General features: G+C 45.0%; 2 protein-coding genes across 2 annotated transcripts in view; both read right to left on the bottom strand.

Annotated features, from left to right (window-relative positions):
* The window catches only part of LOC149329847 (TNF receptor-associated factor 6-like), a 35,013-nt gene extending 22,780 nt beyond the window's left edge, over nt 1–12,233 (bottom strand). The window contains exons 1-2 of the mRNA XM_089560573.1: nt 12,095–12,233; nt 1,113–1,401 (exon numbers count right to left, since the gene is read on the bottom strand). Coding sequence (XP_089416699.1) covers nt 1,113–1,352 — 240 coding nt within the window. The 5' untranslated portion in view covers nt 1,353–1,401; nt 12,095–12,233. The remainder of the gene's footprint in view (nt 1–1,112; nt 1,402–12,094) is intronic.
* A 4,770-nt stretch (nt 12,234–17,003) lies between these two features.
* LOC149329846 (TNF receptor-associated factor 2-like) overlaps nt 17,004–19,005 on the bottom strand; it is a 32,914-nt gene continuing 30,912 nt past the window's right edge. The window contains exons 12-13 of the mRNA XM_089560572.1: nt 18,447–18,692; nt 17,004–17,563 (exon numbers count right to left, since the gene is read on the bottom strand). Coding sequence (XP_089416698.1) covers nt 17,333–17,563; nt 18,447–18,692 — 477 coding nt within the window. The 3' untranslated portion in view covers nt 17,004–17,332. The remainder of the gene's footprint in view (nt 17,564–18,446; nt 18,693–19,005) is intronic.

The raw sequence follows: 19,005 nt of genomic DNA, 5'->3' as shown, positions 1-19,005 counted from the left end.
TGGAAATCTTGCAAAAAGCGCTATGATGTTAACAGGATGGAGGGCACTCTTAATGAGCGCAGAAGCGCTCTGCGAGGTGGTTTCCAACTGAAATTTTGGCTACGGGAAGTCGTAGTTCCTGGTCTGAGCCTAGTTGAGATTGGGCAGCTTACATGCTTTTGCGGTTTGAATTAGCGAAGTTTGCTCTTGCCGGAGGTGCCTCCCAACAAGTCGAAGCGTAATCCCTGGCATTTTAATGGCACGTTCGGCAGTTATATCGATTTTTAGTAAACATTCACATTAAAAAAAAATAGTTCGAAAGAGAGAAATTTTCTCCAGATCGGAAAGCAAGGGAACATTTAGGAGTGATTCAACAAGGCCCGCTGAGAATCTAGAATTAGCCAAAGTCGAATGAAGCGACCTAGACAACTGGAAGGGCTGTTGTAGTTGGAAAAATTTAATGGGCAGAGCAGTAAGATGATGTGCAGGATTTTCTTTTCTTTTCGGAAATAATGGCTAGTTGTTAATGCGTCCGCACACAGTGGCAAATCACGTTGAATGCATGAATAATATTTGCGGTAGTGGTAATGTTACGCCCTCGACACCAAAGCTCCATCCACGGTACCCAATGAAACACGAGAGGTCTATGTCATGATCCCGTGAAAGACAATGTTACTGATGCTTTGATATGGAAGCTTATAAAAGAAAAAAATGCAATAAATTGCCTGATAGCTTTTTGCTGCAGAGTAAGCAGCATGCGCCACAATTTCGCCCTCCTTCCGAGCTACAACGAGTATGAAGAAGGAATTCACGAAGCACGTGCTCCAAGTTGGGCATTGCACACTAATGTCGTGGTGTCCAATCTCTTGCACGGCACTAGTTCCCACCGGACAGCTTATTACCTTCCTTCAAGAACGCGGCCTATAAGAACTGCCTGTTTGAATTACTTATCTAGGTAACCAGAAAGGTGAGCCCAAAGTCGTTAAAACCGACTGAAAATGGCTGAAATGCACCAAAATATATGCATTATAGTCAACTGCATGATGAATTATTTGTTTCAAGCGCATTTCTGGACGTTACACTCTTTGAACGGGCATGATCCGAAGCAATGATCAAGAAATGAAAATGCTTACGGCAGATCGTTCTCCGTGCCATTCGCAAATCGGGCACGTTAAGTCGTTGATGTCGTCTGTTACCACGTCAGCGCACTTTCGGCAGAAGATATGGCCATTAGTGTCTTTGATGCCCATGGGTGTGATGGCGTCGCATGTCAAGCACAGGAGCTTCTCAGGGAGCTGCGTGGTGAACGGTATCTCGATTTCGTTTGTAAAGTCTTTGTGGTCTTTCAGCTTGTAGCACGGACTTTCTTCCATTCTGAATGCTGTGCTCGAGATGAGGCACGCCCGGCGGACTGTTGGAAACCTGCGTGAGTCCCACCGCGATTAAAACAGAGCCGGAAAAGGTCAAATAGTACTTACGAATAGGTTCCAAGAACTGCAGCATAATAACACAGCTTCTAATATTAAAGAACGCAGTTAATCTTTGCGCACAGATATTTCAAGAAGTTCAAAGGTGTAGCACATCAGACCGAACCTTGAAAACTTCAAAAGTGCAGCGCATCGAACCGAAACTACCGGAGTACGTAGACCAAGCCAGCAAATCAATTCGACTCTGGCTCTCGACGAACTCACCGGACGCAGTCAAAGTTTTTCCCTATCAGTACTGCGCACGTATGTAGCTAACCACAAATAAACGCAAAGACTGGGAGGTTTTTTAATGAGCCGAATACACATTGAAAAAAAAAAATAATCAACAAAAATGCGGGAACAGCTTTATCTAGAGGAACGCATTGGGAGCTGTCACATGGTTTATTTTAAGAAGCCAATAGCTTGGCCAACCTCATTTTGATAGTTTTGCAAAGGAACGATCTGTGGGCGGGCTTAGAACAAACACTCAATTTCACTAAATTTCGATTTAGAGCTTGGCTCATTTAGGAAAAAAGTCCTCCAATATACGTTAATAGAAATGCGGATGTTATCGGTATGTTCTATGAGTGTCCGCCGTAGTAAAAATGGTTCAATTTCTTTGAAAAATAGTAGTCACTCAATATTGTTCCTCTCTCTTGTGTTAGAGGCTTTTATGCTTGGGCGCTTTATAAGCATACCTTTTTTCTCATGACAGAGCTCGCTGGTACCCTGTCCAACTATAGGACCGCCTACTTCTAGTGCGCACTCAGTAATAATAGCTGTGAGGTTGTCGTTCATTACTTGAACGTAAGCCGAATAACTTTTGTGCAGCGTTATCCTGAATTGCTCCACTTTCTCTCTTAATGCTAACTCCTTAATGGGCTTCTGCCTCACTAGTTTCTGCCATTCCTAGTTCATGTCTATGCTAATTCGAGACCATGTCACCCTATGGTCACCACCACATCACACCTTTTAGAGGACGTCCACATATTGCACAATGCCAGGGTTACTACACAGTATGAAGTATATCTCATATTTAGTCTCGCCATTGGAGCTCTACCACGTCCAGCTCGTGTTCTCCCGTTAGCCTACGCCCTAGTCTCTTATTGCCCAGTCTTCATCCTGCTTCTTGTCTAATAAGGCATCGAAGTCGCCCATCTGTATAGTGTACAGTTTTTACTTTACTCATAGCTGATTCCAAGTATTATTTCAAGCTCTCAACGATTTTGCCATTATGGCTGGCTATACGTGCGTAAGCCTGTGCCACTTACGATTTGTACCACTTATTAAGCTTAGTTCCGATAACAGCTGATAATTATGTTAAAAGAAAGGGTATTGCAAAGACGAAAAATTAACGACAGAGCAGCTTACTCTCGGTTCCTTACAAAATATTTACTATGTCAATCTCTAATAGAGCGAGGAACACCTTAGATTTCAGACAACCAAATGATCAAGAAGGCTTTCGCAAAGGCTACTCGACAATAGGTGATAGTCACATTGTGAGTCAGGTGATAAACACGCATAATATAACCAACCTCTCTTTGAAGCCTTCATTGATTACGAGAAAGCATTTGACCGAGTAGAAACCTCAGCAGTCATGCAGACATCACAGAATCATGGTCTAGATGAGCCTTATCTAAAAATACTGGAATATATCTACAGCAGCTTTATAGCCACTATAGTTCTTCATACAGTAACCAATAAATTTCAATAGGGAAGGGTGTCAGGCAGGAAAACACGACCTCGCCATTGCTGTTCGCCGCCTGTTTACAAGAGGTATTGAGAGGCTAGGACTAGAGCAGTTGGGGGCAAAGGTTAATGGAGAATACGTTAGTATTCTACGGTTCGCTGACGAAATTGCCTTGCTAATTTAGTCAGGGGACGAATGGCAAAGCATGATCAATGACTTACACAGGCAAAGGAGAACGATGGGTCGAAAATTACTACAGGGAAAACCAAACCAAACTACACCTTCCATGGTGCGCAGTTTGTCACAATCAGATAGGTAGTTGCGATGATTCCACAAGGTCGCGTGACCTACGTGGCCCGCCTACCTCCTAGGTGGCTTCCCCATGGATTTTTCGCGGATTTTTCACGGTCAACGACGTCGACGACGACGCCGGATGTTCTGCGACACGAGTTCCTTAACGCTGTTGCCTCAATACGAAAACCATGTACCATTTTAGAACAAGCGTCTAGCCTTAAAGTGGCCTGTAGGAAACTATATTCGGACACAACTCAAGACCTAAGCAGCTTTTCTCCGTCCTATCTCCTTCCAGTCAATGGCGTTGGCCTATTCTCATGACCCTGCTAGCTTGACTATGCAGGGAAGGGAGCGCGAATGCAGAGAGACACTATCCCCGACCGTAGAGGAAGGAGATGTCCCATTTCATCTGTCACTGCCTGCATTGTGATGCTAGCAGGTTCGGGAAAATCGGCCGACGCCAATGGTTGGAAGGGAGTCCTTTGAGGGAGAAAAGCCGTTTTGTTCTTGAGTAGTATTTCTTGTATGTTCTTGAGTAGTATTGAATAGTATGTGAGTAAGCTGTAAAAGACAAAGAGTGCAGTACCTTTAGAAATATGGATAGTATAGGTTTTATGGATTATGGGGTTTAACGTCCCAAAGGGACTCAGGCTATAGGAGACGCCGTAGTGAAGGGCTCCGGAAATTTCGACCACCTTGGGTGCTTTAACGTGCGCTGACATCGCACAGTACACGGGCCTCAAGAATTTCGCCTTCATCGAAATTCGGCTGCCGCGGCCAAGTTTAATTGTACAAAACTTGGCTTCTTAAATGTTTCTGCATAATTATGGTTCCTGAAAAGAACTAAAAGGTGAACAATGATGATGACGTCCTCAAAAAATAGAAAATATCAAGTACTATTAACCGCACAATAGAAACAATTGTCCTACATAACTTGCCTCAAACAGTTTTTCTCTTTCTTTTATCCTCCTTCGTACAGGTACTTGCCAGATTACATGCAAAGTGTTCTCTCCAGTGGACGTTGCGCTGTCGCGGTATCGGTTCGGGCAGGGGGGGGGGGGGCTGCACTAAGCAAGGAGGGAGTGCAATCACTTCTAAGAATTTGTGGGCACTTTGAAGCGGACGCCTACGGCGACATTATCAAAACCACCCTTCTGCCATATGTAGTACGCGACGGTCTCTTTCCGGACGGTTGCTATTGGTTGCAGCAACTTGGCAGCCCGGTGCACACGGCCCGAAATGTCAGCTCAACGCTTGAGGATTAGAGCGTACCTTTATTGGAGTGGCCACCCATGGCGCCGATATTAACCTAATTGAGAACATCTGGGGCATCCTAAAAAGGAACTTGGTGCCACAAAACCTCAATGGCACAACTGCAGACGGATTGTGGAATGCAATTAACCAAGATTGGAAGAAACTGCGTGAGCATCCTGAATGCGTAGTCAGACTTTACCAGCGAATGCCTCGCAGGATGCAACAAGTGATTGCTGTGGAGAGAAAGTTCACAAGCCATTAGAGCAAAGGCACTGTACTTTTTATTACTGTGCTCAGAATGCGGCGCAGTGTTTGTTATTCGACGAATAAACCGTTTTGTGCACCAGATTAACTTTGCTTCTCCGATATTTCGGATGTATTGGCGTTTTTCTTGGCTACAACGTACTGCAATGTAGCACCATAGTTTGCTAGGTTTGGTTTAGTTCGGTTTATGGGGTTCAACGTCCCAAAGCAACTCAGGCTATGAGGGACGCTGTAGTGGAGGGCTCCGGAAATTTCGATCACCTGGGGCTCTTTAACGTGCACTGACATCGCACAGTACACAGGCCACTAGACTTTCACCTCCAAAGAAATCCAACCGCCGCGGCCGGGATCGAACCCACGTCTTTCGGGGAGCAGCCGAGCACCACAACCACTGAGCCACCGTGGCGGCCTTTCCAAGGAAAACATGCCACTTTTTTTCAGTTTCCCAATACATCGGCTTCCAAACGCCCAACGTCTGTGAATTGAAGAGAAAGCCTAAAACCAAACAAAAGAGCACTAAACTGGGGCGCAGTCATTTTTTCGCCAGCCGCTTGCGTACATTAGGTTTGGTTCGGTTTATGGGGTTTAACGTCCCAAAGCGACTAAGGCTATGAGAGACGCCGTAGTGGAGGGCTCCGGAAATTTCGACCACCTGGGGTTCTTTAACGTGCACTGACATCGCACAGTACACGGGCCTCGAATTTCTCCTCCAAAGAAATCCAGCCGCCGCGGCCGGGATCGAACCCGCGTCTTTCGGGCCAGCAGCCGAGCACCATAGCCACTAAGCCACCGCGGCGGCACTTGCGTACATTAGGCGACTCGCATTAGGAACCTACAAGTGTTTTATTTACTCACGCCCCATACAGTTGACGCTTATCATCAACTGGTAACATCACGTACTGATCATTTGTCCATGCACACAACAGAGCACACCTCACTGCAGAATCAATTCAATCTGTCAAAAAAGTTTTAAACCTGAAGCTTTCCGAGCAAAAAGACCGAGCGCCAATTATTACCGCCATGATGGTTTCCAGTAGGCGCAGAGCAACGTAAAATAAAAAAAAAATCGCCGTAGCGCAAAAGAACAATTCCGGGAAGCGGAGAGACAGTTCGTGACGAATCGGTCCTAGTGACGCTTTCAACTTTCTGCTACAACCGCTTATTCTCTTATCGGCGTCGAAGATAGTGAAATGAATGGGCACGCGGCGAGTGCCGGCCGCTGCTAACGCCAATGACGCTGCCAATAACGCTGCCCTTGCGTTTACGAACTGGAGTGGAAGCAATGTGCCGCTCAAAGCCGATGCCCACATAGCAGCATCTTTCGGAACATTCTAGTGCGAAGAGCAACTCGCGCGAAAGTGCCAGCCAGTACACGCTTGCACGCAATCTAGGACGCGTACGCTCTCCTCCTTGCACTCGAACCAGGCGACCCATCACAAGATGGCGCAGCGATGCAGTTTCCCGTTTAGTTCCGCTTAAAGCGTTCCACCTGCTCCAGCCAGGGGAACCGCACCTTGGGCACTTCTGTCCCCGATAGTAGTACATAGAAGTGCCTAGTGGAGGATACTTGCACTGGTCTGTTCATAGAACATATCCGCTTATCCTCGGAGGTTTCGCCACTGTGCTCAGAGATAGGCAGCATATTGACTCGGCAGTCGACGCTTGAGGATTGATATTAAAATTGGAAACGTGAACAAATGCTTTACATATAAATTTCGTCCAATGCTCTATAAATGCCATGGAACCCTTAGCAAAAACTAATACGTTTGGAATATACGGAGGTCTATTTAAAATGTATTTTAAACATATTTTGTATTCATGAATGCACTAAAAATATGTAGGAAATACGTTTCTAAAATTTCATGCTTGGTATTCGAAATATATTTTTAAAATGTGCCAAAAATACCTCACTTAAAGCATACTTCGAGCACTTTTCAAATACGTGAAAAAATATGTATGCAGTTTTAGCATCTTCTCAGTGTATTAAAAGTGTATTTTCGGAAATATCAAATTAATTCATCGAAAGTATACTTCAATTCTAGAAAACGGGCAGCCCTTGTAAACGTATATGTATGCAGTTTTAGCATCTTGCCAATGTATTAAAAGTGAACTTTCGTAAATATGAAATTAATTCATCCGAAATATATTTCAATCCTAACAAACGGGCAGTCCTTTTAAACGTCTTTGCACACTTCTAGCTGCCATGAACAGTCGAGTGCTCGAAATCGTGTTTCGGGAAATGGCATTTGCGTGTCGTCAATGCATTTGAAGTGTACTTCCGTAAATACGTAATTAATTCGTCCAAAGAACACTGAAATTCTAGCAAATTGGCAGTCCGCATTAGCATATTTGCAGCGCACTACAAGCTGTCGTTGAACAATCTAATGCTCAAAATCGAGTTTCGGGACATCGCATTTTGGTGCTGGCCATCTATTTAAAGTGTACTTTCGTAAATACGCAATTAATCCGTCTGAAGTGTATTTAAATTCTAACAAATGGGTTGTCCGCGTAAACATATTTGCATTACACTTCAAGCTACCGTGGAACAATCTAGGGCTTGAAATGACGTTTCAGCGAAGAGTGAAAACTTTCCCTTTCTTGTCATCCTTTCGTTTATGGTAACTTCTAGCAGGAAGGTGATCACCACTTATACCCCTGCTACACGGGCGCTTCGAATGCCTTCCAGCCGAATGTCATCTAACGATGCTACATGTGTTCTGTCTAAGGGAGCGCTTGAAGATAATATTACGCCAATGAATATTAACCGCGTCAGCATGAAATTTCCCCGGGAGTGCGCCGATGAGGCGACTGCACTCATACTGTTGTTTACATCGCTTGTTTACATAACATAAAACGCAATCTGCGCTTTGGTTCTAATAAACAATCTGTTTTCTTTTTTACTGGTTGTACTCGTGATTGTTTACGCAGTGCTACAATGTGTGGGAAGCGATGATGCGATCGCACGCCTGAGAAAGCCGGGTTGTTGGCATCGCGCAGGACTGGCGCTTCTCGCTTCTTGTCCCGGCTTTCTCCGACGTGACCAGTACTTTTTTGTAAACTACTTTATCCAGAAGTATGTATGGCGACTGTTCGCTTTAACTGAAACGGCCTAACTTGTTATCCACAAGCTAGCGACGGCGACGACTGCTGCTGGCCGTAAAGCACGGCTCGGCAGTCTGGGTCACACCGGCGATTCCCGTTCATCGTACGCGTGCCCTGCGATGTAAGCAATAGTTGATTTCAGGTCACTGTTGCCAAAACTACACCTGGTGACCATTTGCATTCGCTAAAGCTTGTGATTCGCTCTTCACAACCGCCGAAATCACAGATCCAACCCTGCGAACTCGCTGGGCCTAGTCGTCGCGGAAGGGAACAGAGCCGTCGTCGATTGAAACTGATTTGGCAAGCGCTTATCGCTGGTGAGTGTTCAGGTATGCACACGTGAAATATAGCCGTTCGTTTCGCTCATTTAGAAGCGCGAGCATGCACACACCGCCGCCTCATCACCGTGCTCTCGCTCAGCCGCCGACAAGGCTGACCGTCCGCCGACCGGATTCGTCGGTGTCGTTGGCCTGAAAAACGTGTCCCTCTAGAATCATATTATAGTAAACTAGATATTTCACTATAATTACATGCTGTTGTTCAGCGTGATATATACTGTCGTTGTCGGACTAGTGTGACCGCCGTCGTCGTCGTCGCTGTACACTGAAAACGAGCTGAGGCTTTCGAATGCGTTTCGAAAGTGTCGTGCAGCACCGCGGCAGTCCATCGAGTCCGAATGTCATTCCTATTCTCGAATGCCATTCCACTCAATGTCATTCGAACATTTCCGTGTGAGAACGTGATAGCATTATACCAGCAAAAGCGCCTTGGGTACTTCTGGGTCCGAATAAGCCAGCAGAAAGGACCCCGTGTGGCAGGGCAGACCGGCTCCCTTACACGCCCATGTATCTGTTGGTTGACAGTTCGACTCCTGACCTGTGCCTGACGCAAGTTTCAACTAGCAATTCCGTTCTCAATTAATCCCAGATTCGAACGCGACCAGTAGGGTACTTCTGCGATAATTTGGAAGCCCACAGTATTTGCGCAAAAAAAGGTATCACCGTGCAAAATAGTGCGTCGCTTTCGCTGGGTATATATACGGCAAGCCAAGTATAGCGCTTGTCGTAGGATTTGTTGTTTGCTGTGTCGCTGTCGTCTTGGTATCCTGTATGTAGGTATCTGCCGTTCCCATTCAATCACGTGACCTTATAATATCAGACTCCTGTTGATTAATGATAAATACCCGTGTACGATTTGTTCTCCAGTTGATGAATTAACCCGTGTCATTCCGTGGAGCCGCCCAGTAGACTTTTTTTTAAGCCCGAGTAAACACATTTTTAATGTATTAAATGTATATTTTTAGTATATTTCTAATGTATATTTTTATTATATTTTTAATGCATTATAAATATGCTAAGCGGGCAAAAATGTACTTTTCACGTATTTTTAAGAGCGTTTAAAATATTATTCCTAGTATACTTAGAAAGCATTCGTATTGCAGTTTAAGCATAGGGACAAAAAAATGCGAAATAAATATGAAATTAATACAATACGTTTGAAATGCATTTTTAGCACATCCTCTTTTCGCTAAGGGAATGCTCATTATTACTGATTATCGGAAACGCGAAGTGAACGCTGCCTTGAATATTTGCACTCCCTACATGTTACTGGCCACTGGAAACTGCGACTGAAAAGGCTTGTGTGCGTAGTGACGAGTACATGTTTTGTTCTCGTGACACTGCCTTTTTATGCTGCCTAGTCACCGTTGGTCGCAGAAGAGTGTGTTGTATGTCACGTCTCATCGTCTGTTCCCTTTGCAGAATATTGATGTCCAGTTGCTATTTCTGTGCAGGGCTATATTCAGCTCTATTATTCTGTTTATGCAGAGCTGGTTAAAAGCTAATCATACTCTACACGTGCAGATTTTAGCGCTAGTTAAAACTTTTGCTGAGTCAATATTGTGAGCGTAGGTTGTCTGTTAGGGTTTCGAAATAATAAGTTATGGCTGTTAAAATATGCTCTATTTAATTTTCTTGATGAACAAAAACTTGATCAACATAATTTCGTGAGAGCCCATTATGCTCGATTACTCAAAAGCAGCTGCAAAACAGGGAGCCAGTCTTCTCGAACAATGGCGATCACGGGGTTCAGAAATTTAGTTGGTTTGTTGGGAGATTTACACTTAGAAATTCAGAGCAACACACGAGGCGAGAACGAAAGAAGACACAGCAAGCACTAAATACGTAAAAGCCGTTGTTTTATAAACTCATCGTGTCTTCTTTCATTGTTGTCTTGTGCGTAGCGCCGAAAGTCGGAACGTTCCAGCATTTATTTTTCCCGCCACAGGACACGTACCATACACCTGCTTTTCGTTTTTTAATTCAGAGGTCATTGTTCAGTTGCCCCTTAAGTTCAGAGATGGCGTTGGCTCCCCGTCACAAGACGTCATGCTTTGAACATATGGGCTCCTGTGCAAGCTACGCTAGCACTATGTTAGCCGCTTCATTACTCGGACGTTTGATCGTAAATTCAGCGGTTGATTTGCTTCATTTTCCTTGTTCTGTGGGTGGCACACGGGATTCACCGGGTCCTTGTACTATTCCGCAAGCACCGGCGATCAATCGGTGCAGCCTTACGAAAAACATGCTAAAACGAAGGCATCACTCGAAGACTAGGGTACCTGTGTAAGGTAAATCTGTGAAGCTATGCGTGTTAGGTATCACGGGAGACTTCAAAATGCTGCGAATTTCAAATGCAGACGTATGGGTAATTGCTTCGAAGACCAGTAACACCATAGCGGAAAACCTGGTAAGAGCCCATTTAGCGTGAAATTTCCAGCATGTTTTTCAGGTGTCTGACATGTTATTGTTCAAATTTTACCGATGCGAATTAGCTGCCGCGAGAGTAAAGGTGCGTGGAGCACACCTAACAGAGCGGCAAGAAAGTGGTGGGAGGGAAAGAACTGGAACGCGGGTATAGACAATGAAAAGGAGTAGAGTAAATGTAATCATCAAATTAAGGTGTTGACATAAGCGTGTAGTGTCATACTAACTTAACTTCCATGTGGTAATGCTGGCGACGTTCATGGCAACTTAGCTTCGCTAAATCACCGAAACTGCTTCCCTAATTATGGAGTAATGAATGGTAATCTTTGACGTCCTGAAGCTAACCGTAGGCTATGAAGGACGCGGTAGTGGAGGGCACCGGGTTAATTCACACCAGCCGTGCTGATTTAACGTACACCGCAACACACGGGCTCATTTTGCATTAGTCTTCATCGAAATACACCAACCGCGGTTAAGGTAGAATCCGTGAACTTGGGATCAACAGCACAAAACCAAAGCCAATAAGTCACTGCGGAGGGTAATTCTGGAATCGGTACAATTAAAACACTGAAACTACACGTACGATGAAATAAAATTTCTGGGTTAGATATGAAGTCGAGGTGGTCAAATAATTATCACGTCGCAGGTGATGGCTTTTTTATGTCACCGTTTCAAAAGAGCCATAAAGCCTACAAACTGAATCGCTGCAGCTTTATATCTGCTACGGAAACTGTAGGCTGAATTACCGGAGCCAATTACAAGTCGCCATCACGAGCGCTGCAGCATTGCGGCTACTGCAAACAGAACTGATCTTAAATTTCAACAAGTCAGCGTATGATGCTTTTAGTTATCGGGCACCCAAAGAATTCGTTTGCTAATTACCATAACAGCCCATACACAAACAGTTGTCTTTGAAGTGAGTAGTTGGTGGCAGATTCCTTCTAAAATTCCATAACTGAAAGTGGAACGATATGAACTAGAATTGTGCATGCTTACAAGACAGGTAATTAACAGCAACGTCCTGCGCTACCCGAAATCCTTTCTAAAAAATATGAGTTAAACAGCATTGACGAAAAAAAAGAAATGATACCAAACAACAAGCCAACAGTTGGCTGCCAACACCAGCGATAAGCGCTGTTTAGAACGCGTTCGGTTTGCAGGGACGCAGTTGTTAGGTGTGGATAGCAGCCACAGAAACGCATTTTTCGATTTTTCTGAAATGCTGTGAGTACAGTGTAAGATTTAAACCTGAGAGAGCAGAAAAACAAAGACCAGCTTGCCTTCACAGAATGCTTGCGGGGCGCTGGGACTTGAAGAGACGAGAACGGTCACGATACGGCAACATAAGGGCGTCCAGTCACCAACGCGCCGATAAGATAGTAGCAGAAAGAGGAAGTTGGCAGTAGCCGCCGGAACTGCGCTGTTGCAAAAAATAGACACTGCGCCGAGGAAGTGCTGCCATCTGTGGACAGCTATTGAGGCGAGCTGCGGCTGTTGCGGCAGCTAATGTTCGCCAAAAATGCGCACAAAAAAAAATCACAACTGAAGGCGACGCGTCCATTGTGCATAACCAGCATGCTAATCAGTTCTCGAAAGCCATTTACTCCACAAGTTGGCAACAACAGACCGCAGAAACGCAGAACGGGACTGGAAAACCGCGAATTTTGAACTGATGTTTATTGAAAACCTGAGCAGAAGATTTTGGAACAGAGCGGATGCGCTGCCCAAGCATATCGCGACCGATCGAGTCACACAGAACGGCAGAAATCCGGCAGGAAAGAAATATGGCGACTGTCGGGGCGAAAGTCGAAAGTACTGTAGTCGAAAGCAATTGTTCGAAGTAGGGGCCGTCTAAATGGCGACTGTCGGGGCGAAAGTCGAAAGCAATTGTTCGAAGTAGGGGCCGTCTAAACCCACTTCAAAGATAATCCAGAACAGGATGAAGGTAAGAGGAATGAAGATATCTAGTACAGATCAATAAAAAAAGCATGGTTGCTCGGCGCATATGGTAGGACCGCAGATAGTAAATTAGTGCAGGATAAGTTGTAGGTACATCATGAATGGCAGTTTACCAATATCCTCCGAAAGAAAAGTATACCGCAGCTGTATCTTACCCGTACTCACTTATGGGGCAGAAACGTAGAGGCTAAGGAGAAGTGTTCAGCTTAAGTTAAGGAAAACGCAGCGAGCTATGGAAAGAAAAATGACAGGTGTAACGTTGAGAGACAGAAAGTGGGCAGAGTGGGTGAGGGAACAAATGCTGGTTAATGACATCCTAGTCGAAATCAAGAGGAAGAAATGGGCTTGGGCAGGGCGTGTAAGGCGAAGGCAAGTGAATTCCAAGAGAAGGCAAGCGTAGCAGGGGGAGGCACAACGTTTGGTTTACGGGTGAGATTAAGAATATTGCGGGGATACGGTGACAACAGCTAGAAAAGGACAGGGTTAATTGGGGAGACATGGAGCGAGGCCTTTGCACTGCAGTGGGCGTAGTCAGGTTGATGATGATGGTGATCAGCTGTAGGACCACGTGAAAAGCAACCTTGAGATGTGTCTATGCTAGCAGACTACAGTGTAATATCGCATGGGTAAAGTGCAGCACGAAAATCCTTACATGGCTTTGTAGTAGAGATGTAAATACGATTTTTTGCCGCTTTTGTAATGCGAAGAAACTGAGCGGCATCATTCGCGTCGGTCCCACGACAGATTGCATCCTTTGTGCCATCAGCGCGACGCTAGAAAGCAGTGTGGACAGGGGCCAGCTGCTTCAGCGAAATATTGCTGCTGCCGCCGTACTTTGTTTATGCAGTGTGAATTAAACACAAAAGACAGATTAAAAAGATTGCACCCGAGTAGAGCAATATAAATAGAGGTAGATGCCGGCATTGTTACTCAACGGGGGCGTTTGGGTAGGATCTGTTTGCGGGAAGTGTGGCAATAAAAACAACAGGAAGGTGAACGACAGACTGATAAAAATGCACCCCCCCCCCCCCTTTCTCTTAAAAAAAGACAGGACAGACGGCTGATGAAATGAATGAAGTAGCCTTTCACTTACCTCTGTCGTCTCAGCCAGAAACAGCGACACAGCGGCGCATAGGAAAATCTGTAACCCTTTTCGCCGTGGCAGGTTTTCCAGAAAGTATTTTTAGGCTTTATATGACAGCGTTTCGAAACGCGCTTCGTGTACTCAATAAGCATGCGCACTGACCCGAGAAGCAATGGGACATTGTAATATTTAAACGCTAGCTAAAATTTAATAATATTTAGACGCTAGCTTCTATCTACTGCACAATTTGGTTTGGTTTGGTTTGGTTTATTGGGGTTTAACGTCCCAAAGCGACTGAGGCTATGAGAGACGCCGTAGTGAAGGGCTCCGGAAATTTCGACCACCTGGGGTTCTTTAACGTGCACTGACATCGCACAGCACACGGGCCTCTAGAATTTCGCCCTCAAGAAATTCAGCCGCCGCGGCCGGGATCGAACCCGCGTCTTTCGGGTCAGCAGCCGAGCGCCGTAACCGCTGAGCCACCGCGGCGGGGCACTGCACAATTTGAGCGCACCCTATATCGTGAATGTGAATACCCTAGCTAAGTCTTGTTCTTGTAGTAATGCGATAGAAAATTAAGTAAAAAAACATGGTGCGTCTATGTAATTAAATATGGGAACTCTCACATGTCTTCTTCCCCAGTATCGCACTCCCGAAACAACTTCAAAAGCAACTTCGACAGGAAGATGATAGACATTTTGAAGTTGTTTCGGGAGTGCGCAGATGGTCTGTTGTTTACATCTGAAGTGCCCTTGAAGGATTCTCTCCAGCTTTTGAGTATTAAGTTGTTATTCAAGAACGACCATATTCTTTGGGCCGCCGCGGTGGCTCAGTGGCTATGGTGCTCGGCTGCTGACCCAAAAGACGCGGGTTCGATCCCGGCCGCGGCGGCTGGAATTTCTTTGGAGGAGAAATTCTGGAGGCCCGTGTACTGTGCGATGTCAGTGCACGTTAAAGAACCCCAGGTGGTCGAAATTTCCGGAGCCCTCCACTACGGCGTCTCTCATAGCCTTAGTCGCTTTGGGACGTTAAACCCCATAAACCAAACCATATTTTTTGGCTTTACTCCACAAGGTCCCAGAAACAGGTATTCGACTGTTCTTCCGGACACTCAAAAAATGTAAAAAATGAAATTGCTGTGTCTGCCCTCCGCTCGAGCTTAACGAGTTCGTGTTTTCACTGTATCGAATAGAGTGTATTGTTACAGGTCAGCAGGCTGAAAACTGCAGGGTTCCCTGATTCAATTATTTCAGCAACGTGTGAAAATTTGGTGCGGCTGGTGAGGACGGATTTTGTCAAATCAAAGAAGGACAATGCATGTAAGAATATGGCGGTCATTCCCTACATACACAAAGTAGCACATAATCTGAAAAATATAGCTGGTAGGTTTGAAGTTGATGTTGTTTTTTCGGCACCATATAAGTTGAGCGGGCTTTGCTGGGCCATCAGGAACCACAGTGAAAAGATATTAGGTGTTAGTCCGTTCAAATGCCGTGTTACTCACAGGTAACCGTTGGTGGAATGCGCAAATGTGTAGTTTATGAACTTCCACTATCGTGCAAAAAAGTCTACATCGGTCAAACAGGCCGCTGTATTAACGTTCGCCCGTGGGAACACCTTAACTAAATTTCGGACACCAGATATTCACATCTTAAAGATCACTGCCGCGATTGTGGGAAAGAAAACGATAAAAAGATACAAAGAAAGTGCCGCCCTTTGGTCACAAAAACTAAAGTTTTGTTTCGCCACCGGGATAAAATGACCAGGGAAATTATGGAAGCTTATTTCATAAGAAAGAAGGGGTCACAGTGTGTCAGCAAGTCTTCATTGGCATTATTTGGTAAAGAAGTATCATTTTTAGATAATTCGAGACTTTTTTCATTTGGGTTGTCAGGAGTGCCTTTGATAGGACTTCGCCACGTGGCAATTCAGTTTCGAGTTAGCGCTCGTCTGTGTGTCTTCATGCTTCGTCCTTAGTCTTGCTCGCGCTGTACCCCCCCCCCCCCCCCCCCCCCTACTATGGTCCTTAAGGGTAACGAACGAGATTCCAAGAGAAGGCAAGCGTAGCAGGGAAGGGAGAAAGTTAGATGGGAAGATGAGATTAAGCAGTTTGCCGGGATAGGCTGGTACCTGCAGGCACTGGACATAGTTAAATGGAGAGATATGAGAGATGCCTTTGCCCTGCAGTGGGCGCCGTCCGGCTGATGATGATGACGTGAATCTATGTAACTTCGCGTAATCATCGCCCATGCTTCGAAAGCATGCGCGAAACTCACGAAACAGAAAGGATGGTTTTAGAGATGAACTGTATTTTGATGTTTTGCCACCTGCACAACACTTGCTATGCAGTGCGAGCCACTAAGCACAGTTTATATTTGTGGGTCATGGCGGAAAGGGGTCTCATACTTTTATTTATTTATTTATTTATTTGCTCCACTGCTAAGCTTCGTTCTATGTTTACTGAGGATGAATAACTGATTTTACTTATCCTGGGATTTCATTTTTCGGACCACTCTGTTTTACTTCTGTTCTGCACTGATCAAGTGTTTTCATTTTCTTTTGTTTGACTGTATGAATTGATTGCGGTTGACCAAACTCTGCTCATTAAGTGGGGCGACGGACTCGTCAAGCCGCCTATTGACGGCTTTTTTCCGTCGTCCTCCATCTGTGTACTGTACATAGTGGAAATAAAGTGTTCTTCTTCTTCTACGGTGACGTTTTTCGAACTGTAAATGCCACAATTTCGGATAGAAGCCATTTCGCCGGGGAGAGAGGCATGCATTAGAAGGAGAATAAATAGGTGAGCACAATATAGAGAATTGACAAAGGGGTTAACACAAAGCTGCTGCTATTGGAATAAATGCGGGCAAGGAAGTTGGCCGAAGTTACGTACCATAGGACTGTGACCTAATGGCCATTGCGACGATGTCTGGGGCTCACCAAAATGCCCTCACGGGGTGAAAATGTTTATTTGGAAAAGAGAGGCAATAGTTCTAAGAAAGTAAGAAATTCAAAGAATCACAAGAAGTGGGGACTTGACGAATTTCTGAAGTTCTGACACGTGGTCAACAACGCACTGAACGTCGCTTCCAAATAGCGTGGATATGAAAAATGACGCGGTCACCAGAAAGCAGCTGGTCATGGAAGTACGGCGCGAAATTTGTACAATGTAAGATATTTTTTGTTAGTTGTATGAATTTGGTAGGTTTGAGAGGTAAGTAGAAATAACTTTTATTCGAACAAAACAGGCGACATCTTAAAAGTTGTTTTCAGCGTCAAAAGATGCATGTGAAGTGTACAAAGTTTTGATGTGGCGGAATAGAATTAAAGCTGATTCTAAAAAATAACGACGAATAAAAAGAAAATGGGCAAGCGTGCCACGAGGAAAAATTTTAGAAATCTGCTCAGTATTGAGATTTGTGAATTTCCTGTGCTCGCTATTTTATGCATGCCCAAGTAGGCCACTGAGCACTCACTAAAGAGGAGGCACAACAACCTTGAAGATAACACAGTCCTGCAAGAGGAATCCCTTTTTTCCGTTCTCCAGGAATGGAATGGGTATGACTTGCGAGAAGCCGAACTTCGGGTTAGCCTGGTTTGACGCAGGCTTACTGAAGACTTCGGCGGCGTTTGCAGCTTCTGCTGGGTTTAACTCGAAACTGCGGCTGGCGGCTTCATCGTGCTGATTGATAAGGAAAAGCAGAATCTGAAAAATGAGAAAATTAAATTTTTTTTTAGAAAGCGTGATAGGAAGAAATCTCAAGTGCTTTCAGAAGAAAATGCAAAATTTGGAGACTGAGTGTTCCTTTAGCTGAGTAGCGCTGGTATCTTCGGGGAACGATAATGACACTTCGGATAGTTATAAGTTACAACTATTAGCTAGATAAGAATGGACACCTTTCTCGTATGTGGAAATGTAGTATTTGTACATTTTATTCTCCTACGCTATCTCCGAATCAACTGCGAATGCTGCAACTTGAGAATGGTTGGCGGCTTCGCAAATTAGTAGAGAGAAAAGCGGGTCTTTTATTTGCGCGGAATTGGAAACGGCATCCAGTCTTCAACATCTAGTTAATCCTACAGTGATTACCTTCATATTGACTGGTCATACATTCTTTTGTGGACATTTATGCGACGTCGAGGGCCCAGTCATGATGCGGCTCCAGGGCCCAGTCAAGTTGTAGGCTGCAACTTTTAGCCCCGGAGACCGTCCAGTATTTTGGTGAAACAAAGAACTGAATTGAAAATTGTGTTTTCTTGTGTACAAGGGTATCATGAAGACAGAGGAGGCTTGAAGCACCTTGAGTTTGTGGACGCTAACGTCCAAATGGCTCATATTTTTAGCTCTGTGCCGTAAATTATTATTGTTAGGCTGCAGCACCTTTAGATATAATAAACCCCTCTGCACTTTCATGAGACGTCCTCTCAGAGCCTAGCGATGAGAAGGCTGCAGAATTTGATCTCCTAGTTCTGTCTTTCGAGAGTGAAGAAGCGTATACGTGGAAGCTAGTGCTTGGCAATATATTTTTCTGCATAACCATCGCCTCGTCTGAGTGAGTTCGAGGCCGATGTTTTTGCGTGGCGCTCACCTTGTTCTTGAAAGGCCAAGGAAGCATGTCGTCGTAGTCGCTGCTGTGAATCCTGCATTTAAAAGACAGGTGTGGCGTAGGGAGAGCAGCGGAAGGGCGAGTGAAGCCAACTATGAACTCGATCGCGTAACCGGGCTTGTTGATGTGCACTACGCCAGATGATATCTCCTCTGTAGTCGCCATGGCGCCGTTTTTCAAGGCATTGTACGGCTGAATTTTCCACAGGTACTGAAAGCCAGGGGTTAGCTGCGAGAGAAGTTCAAAAAATGGCAGTGACTTAGCTCAGCTAGTCCAGAACATACGTATAGAAAGTACGGTTAAACTTGATTACACCTTGTCGTTTAGCTTGGTTTCTCTCCGGCTACGTCCAATGTTTAGCTTTGGTTGTTACGCCCCCGTTCCGTCTAATTGCGGCTACACTAAAGACGGGACATTTGTTGTGCAGAAAAGTGTGATGCATTTAGTTTATTTCCCGTCCTTCGTCTTGTAGTTGAAGCCTGGCTTCTTTCAGTCTCTCCGACTCACTATCCTTATCTACCAGCGGCTCCAGCGAGCCGCC

The sequence above is a fragment of the Amblyomma mixtum genome, chromosome 9, assembly GCF_055824585.1.
Source record: "Amblyomma mixtum isolate Tamu chromosome 9, ASM5582458v1, whole genome shotgun sequence".
Taxonomy (NCBI): Eukaryota; Metazoa; Arthropoda; class Arachnida; order Ixodida; family Ixodidae; genus Amblyomma; species Amblyomma mixtum.
The sequence above is the reverse complement of the archived record's forward strand: the minus strand, read 5'-3'. Positions and strand labels throughout refer to the sequence as shown.